At 36.5% G+C, this 20,102-nt stretch overlaps 2 protein-coding genes across 3 annotated transcripts; one reads left to right on the forward strand and one right to left on the reverse strand.

Annotated features, from left to right (window-relative positions):
• Positions 1-1,116: 1,116 nt before the first annotated feature.
• Positions 1,117-7,866, forward strand: LOC110637712 (chaperone protein ClpC, chloroplastic). 2 transcript variants are annotated; one of them, XM_021788005.2, is made up of 10 exons: positions 1,117-1,280; positions 2,107-2,695; positions 3,135-3,250; positions 3,368-3,490; positions 3,573-3,758; positions 4,380-4,595; positions 4,916-5,133; positions 5,873-5,948; positions 6,030-6,119; positions 6,321-7,866. In XM_021788005.2, the coding sequence occupies exons 2-10, from the start codon at positions 2,128-2,130 to the stop codon at positions 7,500-7,502; spliced, it is 2,775 nt and encodes a 924-aa protein (XP_021643697.1). In that variant the 5' UTR covers positions 1,117-1,280; positions 2,107-2,127; the 3' UTR covers positions 7,503-7,866. The 2 variants fall into 2 exon arrangements, with proteins under 2 accessions (XP_021643697.1, XP_021643698.1); XM_021788006.2 differs by having other exon boundaries at positions 1,202-1,369.
• Positions 7,867-9,286: 1,420 nt separating this feature from the next.
• Positions 9,287-19,224, reverse strand: LOC110637708 (dual specificity protein phosphatase PHS1). Its single transcript, XM_021787990.2, has 11 exons — positions 18,846-19,224; positions 18,543-18,620; positions 18,279-18,421; positions 16,568-16,772; positions 16,027-16,203; positions 15,742-15,902; positions 12,565-13,654; positions 11,394-11,540; positions 11,008-11,235; positions 10,361-10,518; positions 9,287-10,225 (listed from the first exon to the last, which is right to left on the reverse strand). The coding sequence occupies exons 1-11, from the start codon at positions 18,903-18,905 to the stop codon at positions 9,874-9,876; spliced, it is 2,799 nt and encodes a 932-aa protein (XP_021643682.1). The 5' UTR covers positions 18,906-19,224; the 3' UTR covers positions 9,287-9,873.
• Positions 19,225-20,102: the final 878 nt, after the last annotated feature.

The raw sequence follows: 20,102 nt of genomic DNA on the forward strand, positions 1-20,102 counted from the left end.
ATATATATATATATATAATGGGCTTGAGCTACAACTGTTAATAGGCCATCGTGTCCAGTTTTAGGGTCCGTTTGGTTTAAAAATTGATTTGTGTTAAACATAACATAGGCATGCGATGCGTTGTTTTGCTACTTTTGTACAAATGCTCACCTGCTATAAAATTGGTTTCAACTCTACATAGGCGGAAAACCAACTCAGCCCAACTTCTGGGCTTTGTAATTCCATTAATCTCTACATATGTCTGTTATTTTATTTATTTATTTATTTTTTCGAATGGATTTTGCACGCTACATGCATTTGCGTCTCAAAAGTGGATCTATCTAAAAACAAAGGAAGTGATGGTAAAATAGGAGATTCCCAGTAGAGTTGCCAACAACAACAACAAGGTCAAGATTTTGGGGCGGACCCAATTCTTCCCAACAATAGGAGATCCCACACATCTCATTCGCTTACCTTCTGTTTCCTAAAAGATGTAAGGCCCTGCTTCTTGGAAGTTGCTATTTTCAGCACCCACATATGAACATTTATCTACCAACTAGCATTTCCTTTCATTCCTTTTCATACTTCTGATTTATATTGATAGTCCTTATTCTGTTAAATGCAAGTTAAATTGATACATTTATATAGAGTGATTTAGTCTTTACATATTTAAGTTTGAGTCTTACCTTTTTAATCTTTACATGAAAAAAAATTTTTTATTTTTTTTTTAATATAATAATTTTTTTAAATATATATAAAAAACGATATTACTATTATTTTTTTTTTTCAAAAAAAAAGATAGTATTATTATTGGGCTGGCAAATTCGAGCGAACATAGCAAGTCCAGTAAAGTAAATATCAAGGAGATTAGGCTCAGGTCTCGTATACGACTAATCAACAACGACGGAGCAAGAAAGGGGCAAATTAGGCATATAGAAACAGAGATGCGGACCCTACCCACTTTAATTGTCGTCAATAATTTACTGTATAAACCCACGTGAAATATTCTGCGAATCGGACGGTGTGGAGAGGCCAGTGAGGTTGATTATCAAGACGGGCATGTGGTGAAGTTCCATGAAACGTTGATGGAGTATACGGTACGGATACGGAGAAGACTAAAATGGATAAAAAAGAAAAAAAAAAAAAATCTAGAGAGAGCGAGAGAGGAGAGGGTAACAAAACACCGTCTAATATTATAAGCCACATCTGTATATCTAATATCTATCCTTCCTTCTCGGCTGACCATAAAAGAGCGTCTTTCTTCTCCGCAGGAAAAGAAGAAAAAGGAAAGACCCCTTCAGGTCTCTCGCTCTCTATTTGGATTTTTATTTTCACTTCTCTTCTTCTTGATTGTTCTTCTGTGCTTCCTTTTTTGTCTTTGTAATTTTAGGTAAGCTTGTTTAATTTCTTTATTTCTCGCATTTCTGCTTAGGGTTTTTGACCTGCTGTTGATTTAGATATGTGTTTTTTTTTCAATACTTCAAATTAGTTTTTTTTCCCTTTTTAATTTTTAATTAATTAATCTCCGATAATATCCTTATTATATTTCAGTTCTCTCTTTGTGTGTGGAACTCGTAGTGTTTGTTTTTACTAGATTTCATCACCTGGATATAGATTGGTGGATTATTGTGTTTCATTTTGTTGGTTTTTGCCTTCTGAAAAGGCAAGTGGCACTTGTACCTTTTTCTTTTTACTGAAATGTTTGCGTGCTTGATTTGATGTTAGTTGCTTTTTAAGAGTGAATTTATAGTTTTAAAAGCTAATAGTAATGTATTTAGGTCATAATCATATCTGAGTTTTTCTTTTGAAGTGAAATGAAAGGATGTAAACCTCTTAGGTGTTAAGTGATGAAGAAGCTTCAGTTTATGCATTGATAGTTATTCTGTTTGATTGATATTAATGCCTTTTAAGGCTACTTGTGCTTTCTACTTTCTAATAGCTCCCTTTGTGGGGGCATGACTGTTTAATTGATCTTGGTCATTTGATCAAAAGTTGCATCTTGAACTATTTTTCCTTTAATCATGATTTATATATTGTTTGTGTATGTGCTTCCAAAGTCCCAGGTTTTTCTTTCTCTCTTTATATAATGTAACTTTTTCCCCTAAGATGCAAAATAATGCAATGCAGACTGTTTTTGTGGGATATCACATGGCAAGGCTTCTGGTTCATTCAACTAATATTCCTGCTATAGCTTCTGGTATGAAGCATGGCCAATCTCTAGAATCCGAAACATCAAGAAGGGCGACCACCAAAATGATGTGTAGTTCACGATCACCAACATTGACATTGAGAGGATACTCAGGTCTACGAAGTTCAAACTGTTTAGATACATTGCTAAGATCTGGACAAGATTTCCATTCCAGGGTTGCAATCACAGTGTCCCGTAGGCAACAAAAGGCTAAGCGGTTTTTACCTAGGGCTATGTTTGAACGCTTCACGGAAAAAGCAATTAAAGTAATTATGCTTGCCCAGGAGGAAGCGAGACGGCTTGGTCACAACTTCGTTGGCACAGAGCAAATCCTGTTGGGTCTTATCGGTGAAGGAACTGGTATTGCTGCTAAGGTGCTCAAATCTATGGGAATCAATCTTAAGGATGCACGTGTAGAAGTAGAGAAGATAATAGGGAGGGGCAGTGGATTTGTTGCTGTTGAAATTCCATTTACTCCTCGTGCAAAGCGTGTGTTAGAACTCTCACTGGAGGAAGCCCGCCAGCTTGGTAGGATTCATTTTCTTCCCTTCTCTTCCTTTCTTTCTGACATGGACTTTAAAACTAGGGCCTAAAATGGTGCTTTCAAACTAGGGCCTAAAAAGGTGCTGCAAAATTCTCCTTTGTACTGCAAAGTAGGTTTTTGGCAATGGTTATGGGTTGCACCTTGGATTATAGTGCTTGCCTCTAAGTTGAAAACCTTGTTTCATTTGGATGTGCATGTGTATATATACTAAATTCAGTAAATGTTAATCTTAAAATGCCAACACAGCCATTCAACCTATGTTTTCTTATTATATCCAATTCATGTATGAATTTTCAAAACTTTCATGGAATGTGTGCTGACCATTGCATAAATCTCCACACAAATGCTTGCTTTCACTCTATTTTTATTTTTTAAGTGGTGGTTATCATAACTAGAAAACTCTGATTTCCATGAATCTTTTAGGTCACAACTATATTGGATCTGAGCACTTGCTTCTTGGGCTGCTACGTGAAGGTGAAGGTGTAGCGGCCCGTGTCCTTGAGAATTTGGGTGCTGACACTAGCAACATCCGCACACAGGTAACTAATGCACATCTGAGAGTTGGGTCAACCTAACTGTGAGTGTTTGTAGAATTCTGTAATTGCTTGTGCAATATTGGAAGTTAATTGAAATAAAAATTTCATCATTTCTATTAGGTCATTCGCATGGTGGGTGAAAGCACAGAAAATATTCCTGCTCCTGTTGGACCAGGAGGTGGCAGCAATAAGATGCCTACGCTTGAAGAGTATGGAACTAATCTGACCAAGCTAGCAGAGGAGGTAAGTGAACTGATAATCCATTTCGCTTACGCTATTACATAATCTGGAGTGTCGTTTTTAGTGGATTTCTTTCTCCTTTTAGGGTAAACTGGATCCTGTTGTTGGAAGACAGCCACAGATAGAACGTGTCATCCAAATCTTGGGTCGGCGAACTAAAAACAATCCCTGTCTTATTGGAGAACCAGGTGTTGGCAAAACAGCAATTGCAGAAGGTCTTGCTCAACGTATAGCAAGTGGTGATGTTCCTGAAACAATTGAGAGAAAGAAGGTGAGTGTTGGTTCGATATCTTGAAATGGTTCAGGGCCTTCAGGTGTAGATGATTTTTGTGCTCCTTCATTGTTTTGGCACTAGAAATTATTTAGAAATAAAAATGGTTCTGGTGTAGGCCTCTGAAACACTAGATTTGATATTGTTGCTTTATTTTCTGTTTTAAAAATGCAATTTGTAAATTGGGATTTTTAATGTTCTTTTACATCTACATTTTATACAATGGTTTCAAATCATCTACTTTGTTGCCTTAAAGTTGCTTTTAATTCCTTTATGACATATTATGACATTGCACTCTGTAATTTGTAAATGATTGCTGGTTTTATCATCCATACATGGCTCTCAGAGTTGAGAAAAAATGCTTGAGATGGGTGTCCTGATTGTGTTGGACAGGAGGGATTAAATTAACTGGGACATGAATTCTCTATCTGTTGCACATGCACGTGCATGTTCACATGCTGGCTTACACTTTCTCTCTCTTTCTTTCCCAATTAGATAGTAACCATAAAAAATTGAGAAATGGCATTAGTGTCATTGTTACCAAAAACTTGTTAACTATATTTGTGTGTATGTGTGTGTGTGTGTGTATCTATTTTATGTATTTATACTTTTGTGATGTAGGTTATTACCCTGGATATGGGTCTTCTAGTTGCTGGAACTAAGTACCGAGGAGAGTTTGAGGAAAGATTGAAGAAGCTAATGGAAGAAATCAAACAAAGTGATGAAATAATTCTTTTTATTGATGAAGTGCATACATTAATTGGAGCTGGAGCAGCAGAAGGTGCAATTGATGCTGCTAATATCTTGAAACCAGCTCTTGCGAGAGGTGAATTGCAGGTAACTTTAGTATGCTTGTTTTCTTTTGGATAAAAGGTGGAAAATAATTCAACTAGTTTTGAGCTGAGAATGAGTAACTTTTGGATTTGAATATCATGCACCCATATTGTCATACCGATCAAATTGTGGCAGTCACAATTAACCATAAATTGAATTTTCTTTTACTTTCCTGAATTGTTTTCTTGTGCAACTACAAGAGGGGGGGAAAAAAAAAAAGCTAATCATAGCATGCTTCCTTCCAATTCTGTGGTCTAGTTGGTAATCTGTTTGCACTTGAAACTATGTCCAAAAAATTTAATATTTATCTTTAACTTCTCCAGTGTATCGGAGCTACCACATTGGATGAATATAGAAAGCACATTGAAAAGGACCCTGCTTTAGAAAGACGATTCCAGCCAGTCAGAGTGCCTGAGCCGTCAGTTGATGAAACAATTGAGATTCTGAAAGGGCTGCGAGAGCGATATGAGATCCACCACAAGCTCCGTTACACAGACGAAGCACTAGTATCTGCTGCACGGTTGTCATATCAATACATAAGGTATGTGATCCATGTAATATTTCTGTTTGGAGACCTTATTCGTGTGTCATATTTTTTCCACAGACATTAATAACAGGAGTAATAGCTTATGCTCGTGTGTTGTGAACAAAATAATATGTATATGTTGATATTGTTTGTAGACCCTTTCACGATATCATTTGAAGCCTAGGAGAGGTTTTCAAGGGTTAAAATAATTTGCAAGACATCAAAATATTTGAAAACAGCAATACTTTTGAGACGTCAGTATGCATGTATATCAGTGTCCCTTTGAAGCGTCAACTTGAAGTGTGATTGTTCTTCTTACCCTTTGATTTCCTGACAGTCATTATTGTTGTTCTTCCGCTGCGTATATGAATACATGAAACAGATAATGAGTTTCTTGGAGTCTACTTTGCAAGAATATGAGGGTTAGTTCCAAGTTTGCAGCTGTGATGCAGTCCATGAAAAAGAAATGTGGAAGTTATTTTGATTTAATTCTCAATTTTGTGATTTAGATTTTTCATTTGTTTTTGGAAGTTATTATATGGGCTAGGAATTTTCTTATTTAGTTATTTGTTCATTCATATTTTCCAAATACATCATAAACTCATAAACTCATAATACATCATAAACTCATAATCCTTTGTGTTTGATTTTACTCTCTCTCTCTCTCTCTCTCTCTCATTTTTTTTTTTTGGTGATATAAACAGAATCCTGCAGAAGTTTTCTTCTTTTCTCATATTTAATTTTATTTCTTCAGTGATCGTTTTCTGCCCGATAAGGCAATTGACTTGATAGATGAAGCTGGTTCTCGGGTTCGCCTTCGTCATGCACAGGCATGAACTTGTACTCCAGTTACCATGGCATCACCTGCCTTACTTTTTGGCAAGCTGTTTATTGTCCAATCTGTTCTGCAGGTTCCTGAGGAAGCTAGGGAGCTTGAGAAAGAGGTCAGGCAAATAACAAAGGAGAAGGATGAAGCTGTCCGCAGCCAAGACTTTGAAAAGGTAGTGTGTTCTTTGCTGCTTGGGCTTGGTCTTTTAGTTCTCTAGGACTGCACATTTGCTTTTGGGAGAAGAGTTAAAGGTTTCTTACACATGCACGCACACCTAGAATCCTCTCTGATCCACTCCTCTCTTTTTTTCACCCTTGTGGTGGGTATCTGCTATTCCATTCCACTGAATTACAATGCATAAAATCCTGAACAGGCTGGTGAATTACGGGATCGTGAAATGGACCTACGGGCACAAATTGCAGCTATTGTGGAGAAAGGCAAGGAGATGAGTAAGGCTGAGACTGAGGCAGGGGATGTAGGTCCTATTGTCACTGAATCAGACATTCAGCACATCGTCTCTTCTTGGACTGGCATTCCTGTTGAGAAAGTATCAACTGATGAATCTGATCGCCTCTTGAAGATGGAAGAGACCTTGCACAAGAGAGTCATCGGTCAGGATGAAGCTGTCAAAGCCATTAGCCGTGCTATTCGCCGAGCCCGTGTTGGACTCAAGAACCCCAATCGCCCAATTGCTAGCTTCATATTTTCTGGTCCAACTGGTGTGGGGAAGTCAGAACTGGCAAAAGCACTAGCTGCTTACTACTTTGGCTCTGAAGAAGCTATGATCCGCCTTGATATGAGTGAGTTCATGGAAAGGCACACCGTCTCCAAGCTCATTGGTTCACCTCCTGGTTATGTTGGTTACACTGAGGGTGGGCAGTTAACAGAGGCTGTTCGGCGTCGGCCTTACACTGTAGTACTCTTTGATGAGATTGAGAAGGCCCATCCTGATGTCTTCAACATGATGCTTCAGATTCTTGAAGATGGAAGGTTGACAGACAGCAAGGGTAGAACTGTGGACTTTAAGAATACTCTTCTGATAATGACTTCAAATGTTGGAAGCAGTGTTATTGAGAAAGGAGGAAGGAGGATAGGATTTGACCTTGATTATGATGAGAAGGATAGCAGTTACAATCGGATCAAGAGTTTGGTGACAGAGGAATTGAAGCAATATTTCAGACCAGAATTCTTAAATAGGTTGGATGAGATGATTGTCTTCCGGCAGCTCACTAAGCTTGAGGTCAAGGACATAGCTGATATAATGTTGAAGGAGGTGTTTGACAGACTGAAGGTCAAAGACATAGAACTTCAGGTGACAGAGAGATTTAGAGAGAGGGTGGTTGAAGAAGGGTATAACCCAAGCTATGGGGCAAGGCCATTGAGAAGAGCCATAATGAGACTCCTGGAGGACAGCATGGCTGAGAAAATGCTTGCAGGAGATATCAAAGAGGGTGATTCAGTTATCGTGGATGTTGATTCTGATGGGAATGTTATTGTGCTCAATGGTAGCAGTGGATCTCCCGAGTCATTGCCAGATGTATTGTCTATTGTGTAAGCGAAAGGTGCCCTACTAAGCAATCTTTGCCCATGTGTTGCTTGTACTGCATGGTTAAAGTTGGCAATATAGTTGTAGTCTGCATTGTTAAAATGACTACTCCGCAGTGGAATTGCGCCGTTGATTTATTGCTGGCTGGTTTTGAAGGCTGTACTCATATCACCATAGAAAGCATAAATAGTTAGGTGGCAGATGGTGAAATTCTGGTATTTGAGTTGGCTTTTCATAATAAACGGGCATCATATTGTCATGGGTGAGTTATAATTTACCTTTTTTTTTTTTTTTGATGCTGTCATATATTGTAAAATTGTGACTTCATATTGCAATAGAGTCTTGCTTCTGCCATGAAGCTTTCCATGCCAAATTCTGGCTCCTATTCCTTTCCTAGATGCGAGTGGTGGTTTCGAAATTCTAACTCTTTCGAGCTATTTTTTGAGGGCCTTTTGTTAATGTGGTGGTTAAAATCATCCCTCAGGACTGAATCAATCCAGCTGCTACCAACCAACAAAAGGCCCGTAGCATTCTAATGTCGCACTGCTTACCTTTTGACAATTACAGGATTCATTTTTAACAAGTGATAACGCACGAGTTAAAGGCAAAAAAGCATCTGTGATTTGCTATCATCCATGTATAATTGAGTGTTTACAATAGATCATAAAAGGTTTTTCATCTTGTTGATCTTATTTTATGTACAATTTGAATCAAGACAAGTCTAGTATCGCTAAAACTAAATTAGGATTCTTATAGCACTGCAAACATTTCAATGATAGGTATCCACCCAAGTTTTTTTCCCTTTTTAGACAGCGCAGCGCGCTTGTTCTTGTTGATGTTGATTTAAATAAAGGGTAGATTGTCAATTTACTACAAAAAATTAATTGCATTGATTGAGCTTTAAGTGATTCTCTCTCTAGCTGTTAAAGAGAGTCTCTTCCATTCTTTTCCCTCTCAAAGATCTAATCTCTTTTGTTGTTGGCCTTGTCGTCTTTCTTTGTTCGAACAGGGAATGAATTTCTTCCCCCCACTTGAAGCGTGGGTTTCTTCCTCCGCGTCTCAGGGCGAGGTTTACATGTAGTTTTTACCTGGGTTTTTGTTTACAGGTTGGAAGCTTCTCAGCAAGGGTACTTTTGTGTGACTTGCTCGATGTAGCCTTAGTGTCTACTTGACATTAAGTTTGTAGGGATTAAATTACTGTTTTGAATGAAAATACCGTTTTAGATGTCATTAAAAAAATCAGTTTAATAAAAACTATCTTATTATTTTATTATTCTTATTATTAAAATTTATTAAATTTAATTTTAAATTATTTTTTAATACTTTTAATTAATGTATTAAAAAAATAAAATTTTCAATAATAATATCAAATATACTTTTACTCCCTTTGATTATCTGCTGTGGTCGGGCATCTCGAGGACCCCCTGGTGCCCTTTGTGGTTTTCTGGTTCTCAATGGCTAGATGAGAGAGAAATTAAGACTTAAGAGTTCTACCCACCTCTTTTTTTTTTTTTTTTTTGTAAAATTACATCAATTTTCTTTTAATTTTGATGATTATTTTATTTTAATCACTCAATTATAATTTATTAAAATAAAATTTTTAATTTTTATTTTATTTTAGAAAGTCCCTTTAACTTGTAATTATACGTTTTCAAGTTCAATCTCTTTTTCTAATTAACACAAAATTAACATTTAATCAATATAAATATATAAATTATTATTTATTATTTTATTTTTAATTTTTACATAAAAATAAAATATTAATAAAAATAAAATAATTTTACTAATAATAATTATTAATTAATTTAATCATTAAAAAAAAGAATTTTATTTTAATCTAAGAACTTGTTATTACAGATTACGAGAACTTTTTCTAAAACAAAATTATAGTGTTAAGAGATTTTATTTAACAATAAAATTAAATGACTAAAATAAAATAACCATAAAGATCGAGAGGCAGCCCATTCAATTTACTCCTATTTTTCGACCCTTTGTACTCCTTTGTTGATCTTAGACTCCTAGATCGGTCTGCACGAATTCTTGAGCGATATTTGCTTGGGGCTTCTTGGTCAAGCTTTCAGCCGTGCATGGTCCCTAACGTTGCTCTCAGCATGCTTAGCCTCCCCTGATGAAAGTTCGGCTGATGAGCTGCGGCGTTCTTCTCCTCTGCTCTTGTTGGGTTGAGTCTAGGGTTGATAGCTAAGTTCTTTGTATTTTGGGCCATGGGCCTCTCTGCGAACTAAGTTGTAGCCTTTAATTTAATGAATCAGACCTTTTATTTTATATATATATATATATATATATATATATATATATATATATATATAATTGCTTTAATTTTTTTTTTCCTCACTGTATGGAAGATTAGAAATTGCCATTCCTAGTCCATAGCTGAAGAAGACCCTGTCGGGCTGACACTCCCAACTCTAGTCATTTTTAGAGCATCCAGAGCTTTTTGTATCTCCATAGTCATGGCACTATCCACACTTCCTGAAGATAACTTCTTATGCGACTTTTGCAAATGAAGCTTGAGCGAACTGGTGCTTAGACCAGCATTCTTCCCACAGATGGGACAAACTTTCATCGTTGGCTTCCGCTGTTGCCACTCCATTGACACCTTCCCATGCAATTTCCGGTCAAGATCCAATAAACTTCTTGCAAATCCATCATTAGGCTGAGCTCGGCGATGTACTCGTCTGAGGGCATTCCATGCTTCTAATAAAGTGAAGTTCCTGCATAGACCACAAGTGCTCAGCTTTCGCAGAATATACATTGAAGCAGCCAAAGTAGAAGGTCCATATCAGAATGCATGCTGATATAGACCTTCCACATTGGGCAATTCTTCTATCCTACCAAGTTTCTCTTACTTCTTGAGCATTAAGTAAGCAAGAACTAATGTGGCACTTCTACTCTTCCCTTCAAAGCAATGGACTAGAACCCTCCCGCCTATTGATTCAACACGATCAATAAAATCAGAAGCTTCTTCAAAAATAGTGCTGATATTTGCATCTTCATTGTCACATATCTGTTCAGGTAAGACAATTACTACTATCAGTAACCAATTCTAAACATATAATAGAACCTGCTAATTGAGGACTTCAAAATTTCAATGATCATGAACACCATACTAAATCAGTAATCATAGTCTCATGCAATTTTCCTAAAAGAATAAGGGAAAAAAGGACTAAATATTGTAAAATGAAAAAAAAGAAGCAAAACAGTAGTTTTCCGTATGGTATCAACTTTTGTAGGGAAGAGTGTATATGGTTACAAAATTTACAAAGAGAAAATACTATAAGTACTGCTATTAGTTTTTGTGATTACTGTTAATTTTGTTTGCATTACAAAATGTACTATTATTCTTATTGATTTCTATGCTTGATTGTTGTTGATGACAAAAAGGAATCTAAGGAAACCATGATGCAAAGAGTTAAAAGCATAAAATAACGCAGCAACATTGTCGACTAAATTATGGACCTAGTGAAATAATAGGAAGAAAAAAAAAAATACTTACAGAATAATTTCTGTACTCAAATAGATCAGGGTACTGAGAATCTGACTGTCCAATTTCATTGGCACATAAACACAATATATGTGTAATTCCAACATGTTGCAAAGTATAAATGGATCTAGCAGCTAGTGCCCCACCAATGAACAAGCTATTTGTGATCAATGATGGTTTCTCGGTATTTCCAGCATCAGAGATCAATGATATTCTCTCAAGGATGTGTTCTAGTCTGACCTGCAAATTAATTAAAAATAACCAGGAAAAAAGGAAAAGGGAAATAAGATGACAGAAAAAACCATCTTTGTGAGATCAAGTCAACTATATTGCACACAGAATTTAAAGAAGTCCTGCATCTGTATAGACATGCACCTATTTGTTGAGTGGTCATTTACCTTCAACTCATAAGCATCAACAACACAGTTGTTATCATTGCCCTCGAAAAATCCTGTATTGAAATTGTTCTCTTGACAGAGTTTGATAGCATCATTTCTCAGCATTTCATTCCATTGCTCCAGTTCTTTATTTGATTCAGTATCAATCTGAGCATAATGATAGCAGTTTCAAAAAATAAGAAATGGGCTTGTAATAGAATCTGTTAATTAGGGAAAGACTATCTGCTATTTCATGCAGCACAATCATAATTATTTTAAAATATGTATTTATTTGCTTGCTAACTAGCAGAGGGCCATATTCTACTTGTATGACTCTCTTTCTTTTCTTTCTTCCTTTTTCACATAGACTACGATTTTAGTGTAAGTGTCTCAGTTAAGAAGCAACTCCAAATAAATATGCATATAATAGTTCCTCTAGCACAGAACTTGTCCTCTATTCGGATCATGTTTGAAAGATTATGGAGTTTTAGCTATGCCACACAACACAAGAAGAAATTGCATGCCAACATGAAAAACATACTGTACATTTTGAGGAAGAATGCAATATTTTGTTATATATTGCACCCACAAGTATCCTTTCTCGCAAGCAGTTACTCGTCCATAATTAAACATGTGTCAGTGTGAGTTCAGTTACAGACCAAAAACAGTCTTTGTCTATGGATTACCTGGAAAAAATCTCCAAACACATGGATGGTCACTTTCCAATTAAGTTAGACATTGTCTTGTTCAAACAAAATGGCAGACTAGTTCAGCAGCATATAACAATTCTGAAGAAAAAGTTCTATGCTATTACCCACATCGTAAAACGTGAGAACAGCCATTTGAGGGGTACAACTAAAATCTGGAATGAGAAAAAATTCATACCAATTCTTAAGTACTTGGAACTTGACTGCCAAAGTCAGAAGTTTCAAATTGAACCATTTTGAGATTTGGGGGCCAAATTCTGGATTTTGCCCGTACCAAACATCAAATTGAACAGCCACTATATCATGCCACATATAGGCTACAACTTCCGGATCATTTTTCTCTCATTCCAGAAAACCACATTCCACCATTGTCAGCAAGCAATTGTGTGTTCAGATGCAGCATACCAAACTTGGAAATCTATTTATGGTAAGAATATGGTTTATATGACAAACTCCATAGCACTAGTAAGTAGTAACATACCAACCTTGGCGAACTTATGGATGTCACGAAGCTTTGTCGTCAAACGAAGGCTATGAAGGGGCTCTCCATTTCCCTTGGAGAACTTTCCATGCCAGTTTTCTCTGGACATGGGAGAACGAATGTCTGAGCTTTCCTTATTTCCTGAAGATGATGATCTTGGTGCTGTTTTCTGCAATTCTGAATCACTAAAATCTTGATGGATATCGTTAACGAACCGGTCCTTACTTGGTTTTGGTGGAGAAGGACAATGAACTCCTACATGCAAAGGTGACTCAGGAACCACCATATCTTCTCTGTCAAAATCCCCAGAAGTTTTATTTGAAATGTTTAAGAATGCACGTAACAAGCTATCCAGTTTTTGGTGAAGTGTTAGAAGGAATATATGGAAATTTTGAAGATCCCTAAGAGCAACCCGAAATCCACTACGAAATTCCTGAACAACTGAAGTAATTTCAGTCACTCGTATATCTGTTGTGTTTGTGTCTTGCAAAGAAAACCCTAGTTTCCCTCCTGTTATTTCATACAACAAATTAGAGGAGTAATCAGAACTGTTGAGAAGTAACTCAACCAATTTAGGGTAATTTGCCTGATCATTTGCACGTTTCCCAGCAGGGGGCCGGCGAGGAACACCAGAATCAATGGCCACAATGTGAAACTTGTGGAGCTCAGAGAATATTGATTCATTTGATGTTTGACTTTTTAGGCTATTGTTGCTAGATTTTGGAGATTCCGTGACTTCAGAGAGATCAGAGCCCTGTGATACAATTCCTGGTTCATGAGAGTTCAATCTACTATCCACTGAAGTTGCCCTTCTTTCTTTCTGAAGAGCTCTAGTCATCCTTGGTCTGTATCGGTCAATTGCAGAATCAAAAACATCCTCCAATGCGTTCATGTTCGCAGAGATCATTTTATCAGCCAACAATAAGTTTGCTGTATTTCCACGCCATCTGAGCTCTCGGCAAGGCAATCTATCTTCATTTCTGATGACAAGGTCCAACATCAAGACCCGACCAAGCGCTGCCGCAGTTTTTTCTGCAATTTCACGCGACTCAAATGTAGTTGAGCTTTCCAATAAAGGAGATCCATGAATATAACTGCAAAAACAGAAGGCCTTGGTCATTACATAAGAAATTTGATCAAAGAAATTGATTGGGAGACTTTAGAGAAATAAATTTGCATGCAATAACACTAAATAATACCTTTTCCATTCCTGGCATTTCTAGTCATAATGCTCTAATGATCAGTGTAATGAATCTAACAATCTAAACAAGCCTCATTTCTTCATAGAAGGCATATTTTCCTTTCAGCCTAACTTTGTTTAGGACCTGAGATTGTTAGGCCTAACTTCTAGCATTTGGCAATGAGGAATGATTGGGAACTTGAGGGAGGAGGAAAAAAGGGGAAGAAGAAGACAAGAAGAAAGAAGAGAATAAGAAGAATTAGGGGAATAGATTTATAGAGAGCAACGGGAAGAGAGCCCATAACAATTCTCGTTATTATATCAATGTGATCAATTACAACTCAAACATCCTTGACAAACCTGTTAAAAACAGGATAGATGGCATCATTTAATCATCTAATTACTCATTTACAAATTGGTACTTATTATGATGATACAAAATCCCACATCGAGTAGAAGTCAAGGAGGCTATAGCCTTATAAAGCCAAGCACACCCCTTCTCCCTCAAGGGTCCTTTTTGAGGACAAAACCATGAGGCCAAAGGTCCAAAATGGACAGTACCTTGAGGTGTGGATATGACTCTGTTCGATTTGGATTGATTTGTCTTCAGTTATTAAAATTACTAAACTGTTTAATCTGGATTCCATACAACAAATTAGAGGAGTAATCAGAACTGTTGAGAAGTAACTCAACCAATTTAGGGTAATTTGCCTGATCATTTGCACGTTTCCCAGCAGGGGGCCGGCGAGGAACACCAGAATCAATGGCCACAATGTGAAACTTGTGGAGCTCAGAGAATATTGATTCATTTGATGTTTGACTTTTTAGGCTATTGTTGCTAGATTTTGGAGATTCCGTGACTTCAGAGAGATCAGAGCCCTGTGATACAATTCCTGGTTCATGAGAGTTCAATCTACTATCCACTGAAGTTGCCCTTCTTTCTTTCTGAAGAGCTCTAGTCATCCTTGGTCTGTATCGGTCAATTGCAGAATCAAAAACATCCTCCAATGCGTTCATGTTCGCAGAGATCATTTTATCAGCCAACAATAAGTTTGCTGTATTTCCACGCCATCTGAGCTCTCGGCAAGGCAATCTATCTTCATTTCTGATGACAAGGTCCAACATCAAGACCCGACCAAGCGCTGCCGCAGTTTTTTCTGCAATTTCACGCGACTCAAATGTAGTTGAGCTTTCCAATAAAGGAGATCCATGAATATAACTGCAAAAACAGAAGGCCTTGGTCATTACATAAGAAATTTGATCAAAGAAATTGATTGGGAGACTTTAGAGAAATAAATTTGCATGCAATAACACTAAATAATACCTTTTCCATTCCTGGCATTTCTAGTCATAATGCTCTAATGATCAGTGTAATGAATCTAACAATCTAAACAAGCCTCATTTCTTCATAGAAGGCATATTTTCCTTTCAGCCTAACTTTGTTTAGGACCTGAGATTGTTAGGCCTAACTTCTAGCATTTGGCAATGAGGAATGATTGGGAACTTGAGGGAGGAGGAAAAAAGGGGAAGAAGAAGACAAGAAGAAAGAAGAGAATAAGAAGAATTAGGGGAATAGATTTATAGAGAGCAACGGGAAGAGAGCCCATAACAATTCTCGTTATTATATCAATGTGATCAATTACAACTCAAACATCCTTGACAAACCTGTTAAAAACAGGATAGATGGCATCATTTAATCATCTAATTACTCATTTACAAATTGGTACTTATTATGATGATACAAAATCCCACATCGAGTAGAAGTCAAGGAGGCTAGAGCCTTATAAAGCCAAGCACACCCCTTCTCCCTCAAGGGTCCTTTTTGAGGACAAAACCATGAGGCCAAAGGGCCAAAATGGACAGTACCTTGAGGTGTGGATATGACTCAGTTCGATTTGGATTGATTTGTCTTCAGTTATTAAAATTACTAAACTGTATAATCTGGATTCTAACACGTTCGTACAGAAAGCTTATAATTCACAAACCAGGTTTTGATTTCACCTCATCAGAAGAAGGCATCGGCTAAGATCAAGAGCTTCCAGAAGTTCTGAACACGTAACTTCAACAACTTCATCTCCTTCTGATGTTGCCGTCATTCTTGCTTTTTCTGCAGCTTCCTTAATTTGGAGCCACTCTGTGCTGCAATTATGAATGACCCTAGCCTGCAATGCAACAGCAGAATATATTATCATCATCATGAAAATGGAAGAATGCAGACAGGATGTCCAAGAGAAGGTTTGGGTAATGGTCATAAATAACAAAATTACTAGGATATAACAATATAACCTGTGGAGTTTGGACTCCTAACCACTTTGCAAATTCATAACCAAGGCGTTCAGATTGTGTGGCCATTCTTGAAGATGAAAATTTTATAACAGCTGCCGCTTCGTTAGAAGAAGAATCATTGTTTCCAGGCTGGTTGAATAATGCAAAGAAGACAACTCCCCCAGAATTTACAGTTACCTATATTCAAATTACAGAAGAAAATTTGAGGCAGCTGATGAGAAGATAAACAGTGACATACTGTTGTCTTTAAAATTCTTCAAAATATGGGCAAAGCACATCACTCTTTTAACAAGAATATAGCATATCAATGCAAAATATAGCAGTTTGACAATTTACATTAATTATTACATGAATTCTGCGATCCTCTCTTATAAATATCCTGATGATACATCTCACACTATTTAATAAGCAAAGCCAAGTTGAAGAGATCCAAAATTCAATGCAACTCCTCATCCCAAGGCTAGTGTATTTTTTTGGATCTTCGAGAAAATAGCAGGCAGAAGATGCTCAATAAATGCTATAGCTAAATCTGATCACACACCTCAAGTGCTTTATTTATTTCATCCTCGGATTGTTCAGTGCTACTACTATGCTCAGTGTGGTGGAGTGAAGAGAGCATTTGCCAGGAAAATGAACTTGGCTCAATGTCCAAGACAGCAGCTTTACCAAGCCTTTCCCATAAACTGATCACTGGAGCATGTTCAGGAGGCGGATCACTTTTTGCATCAACTAGAAAATCTCCTGCACTGAAAGATAATTGTGGTGACATGTAAAAAGGACAGTGTCATGCCATCTTTTCCATGTATTAATCCCTGAGTTAAATAAAATAATTGTAAATCAACTCCTTGATTTGCACTGTCAAAATTTCTCTTTATACTCTCTTTGATTACCTATTTAACAGTAACAGGCAAGTGAATTATCAAGGGCTTCTTGCCATTAAATAAGCAACTGACTTGGGAGAGAGACAAGTTTCCCTTTAGCTATATTTAATAGAACATAATCAAAGGTATGCTCCATTACTTTGTTTGGTTATGTCAAAAGACTACTCAATTTAAAAGTTTAAGTTGGTAAGTGAGGGCTCCAATAATAGTTTTATATTTCTAACACACCCCGTATGCTTAATTAATAAATGGGGGTGGTCAGGATTTGAAATCTAAACTTTCTAGTCTGAAAGGCTTTGATATAATGTCAAGAAAAAACTTAACCTAAAAGCTCCAACTTGTAGGTAAAAGCTCTAAAAGTAATTTTATACATCTAATAGGTTATACAAGAAGAATTAAATATAATGAAATGACAATTATATCATGTAATCAATTACAATTTGACTAACATATAGATATTCATGTAATAATGGTAACTTATTTGGATTTATTTATTTTTATTGTCACCATCATTGCCACCATAGCTATTACTACAAAAACCACAACTGCTACCAACCACTATTACCACCCAACAATCAACACTTGACCACTACCACTACTGCCACCGCCACCATCCGGTGACTAGCACTACCACTATTATTACCACTATGATTCACACCAAATATCCACTATCACCGTCACCACCACCACCACCACTACCTGATCACCAATCACCATAGTTGTTGTCACTCTTTATTATTACCATCACAAATAAATTAAGAATTGAAATAAAAAAACATCATTTTATTACATTATATTACTTGATTTTCATTTTGCAGCCAAATATGGAAATTAAATGACAATTATATTATATTATATCATTCATCTCACTACATGATTGATTACATTAAATTGCATTATTTCCTAACAAACGTTAGCTTTTATATATTGGTTATGCATTTTGTCATTTCTAGAAACACCATCACCTGCAAGTTCTACATGAATCTGCTGATAAACTGAATCAAGAACTTCTATGTACACTTCAATTACAAACATAACTTTAGATTTTCAAAGTTCCCACCTTTTATGTCATTCCTTGTGTCCAAAATCTAGTTTAATAGCCAACACCCAAATGCTTGATTTGATTACAGTACTGAACATCTCTCAGTTCAAAATAGGCAAGTAGGCCCCAAACTAATAATTTTAGCAATTAAGCCATAATTGAATCTGAAATTAGTTCCAGACATCACGAAGTCAAGTCCAAATTGCAGCCTATGATACCATTAATTCATTTTCATACAATTAAGTAAATTACTATTTAAAACATCATAATTAGTTTCATCACAGTACTTTTATGGCAATGAAAAATGATAAGAGAGGAAGATGGAAGACCCAGAGGGCATGCTTTGAAGTCCGAGAGGGCTGCGAGGGAACCCAGAGGTGCGATATTTCCCGCTTCTCTTACGAACCAACTCCAGCCATTGAGCAAACCGATGAGCCGGACCCGTCGTTATATCTCCCAACATATACAATACCTGCATTTCCATAATTTCCCATTTCCAAATACGGAAAAGTTATTCATTTATAACCCATATTTCTGTCATTTCCTCATTATAGAAAGCACAGAGTAACAAGGAAAAAGAACACATAATTTACCCGGGAAGTAACGGTGAGAGGTAAAGGCGTGTCAGGCTCGTTGGATCCCAGGTCCAGTTCCCTCTCTTCCTCTTTGTCCTGCAATTCCCACGCATACATATAAACCACAAAATCTGATCTTGAGATGAGAATGTGGGATGTTAATCAATCCCCAAAAATCCTAGATCCTGAAACTCCTGAGATTCCATCTACAATAACATTGAGAGGGAGAGAATGAAAGTGTGTGTGGGTGTGGATTCAGTATGTAAATTGCATGCATACATAGGTGCAATGATTATTTATCCTCTGAGAAAAGGGTTTTACCTGGGCCCGTAGGATGGTGTTGATGATTGGCACAGAGCTTTCCTTTTGCTGTTTTGACATTTTCTTTTTCTTGCGTTGTTTCGATTTTATTTTTTCCTTTCGAAAATGGGATGGCTGAGGCTGATGGCACTGCTACTGCTACCAGCTCCAGAGAGTCAAATTAGAGAAAGAAAATGGGGCAGACAGTTGCTTTATTTTGGTGGCCAGTTTTTCTGCAAATTCAGTGTAATCGTGCACATGATGCTCACTCACCTGCATAAAAGAGAATTCATTCTATGGAGATCCATTTTTATGTGAATGAACTAAAATTATGTGCTCCCAAAAAAAATGTGAAATTCAATTATCATTTTTAAAGTTTTTGCATGATAATTGTTGTTAAATCATCCAAATTATAATAAAAATCTTCTAATTATTAAGAGAATGAAAATGATAAGATAAATTATAAAAATCAATTATTATGTTTATTAAAAATAAAAATAAAATTAAAAAAAATAATTAATAATTTTAGATAGTAAAACTAATTAACCGATTAACTGACATAAATAATTAAAGAATTAGAAAATTATCCTTGCGATTCGGTTTAATATGGCGACGGTTTGGTCACCCTGGTCTTTCCTTCAGGAAACCGAAAAGAAAGAAAAAGCAGAGTTAAGCTACCGCTTGAGAAAGAGAGAAGTTCTGTGCACAGAAATCAGGCAGGATCTGCAAGAAAGTAAGATATAAGGTGAAGAAGTTGTTAAAATAGAGAAGGGCTGTATTTGGTTTTGTGCAATCACGAACACTTTATAGAATGGTCCGTTGGAAGTTTGCTGGTCTTGCTCATCAATGGTACCCTTGGATACCAAAAAAAGAAGCTCCATTTTCTTGATTTCTTTTTTTTATTTATTTGGAGGGGTTGTTGATGGCTCATTATGTTATTATATTATTTTGGAGTTGCTACCATTACCGTGTACCACTACCATGTTTTACTTTCTTACACGGGATCTTCATAAACTATCTTATTCCACAAACTTGTGAATGTAATAAAATTGGAAACTTCAAACTCCAGATCTTGATATTTACTATTAGCTATTATGAGAGCTTGATATTTCTGCAATTCAATCGGAGAAAGGAAAATTGGCAGTTCAAGGTTGAGACGTTGAGTAATGGAAGGATCTGCTCGCTCTCAGGTATTGCTTCTAGAATCTTGCTCTACCTGTCTAATAATTCAAGTTACCAATGCCTTATTGTTACATTGTTTCTAAATTCATGTCAAAT

Source organism: Hevea brasiliensis, chromosome 17 (genome assembly GCF_030052815.1).
Source record: "Hevea brasiliensis isolate MT/VB/25A 57/8 chromosome 17, ASM3005281v1, whole genome shotgun sequence".
Taxonomy (NCBI): Eukaryota; Viridiplantae; Streptophyta; class Magnoliopsida; order Malpighiales; family Euphorbiaceae; genus Hevea; species Hevea brasiliensis.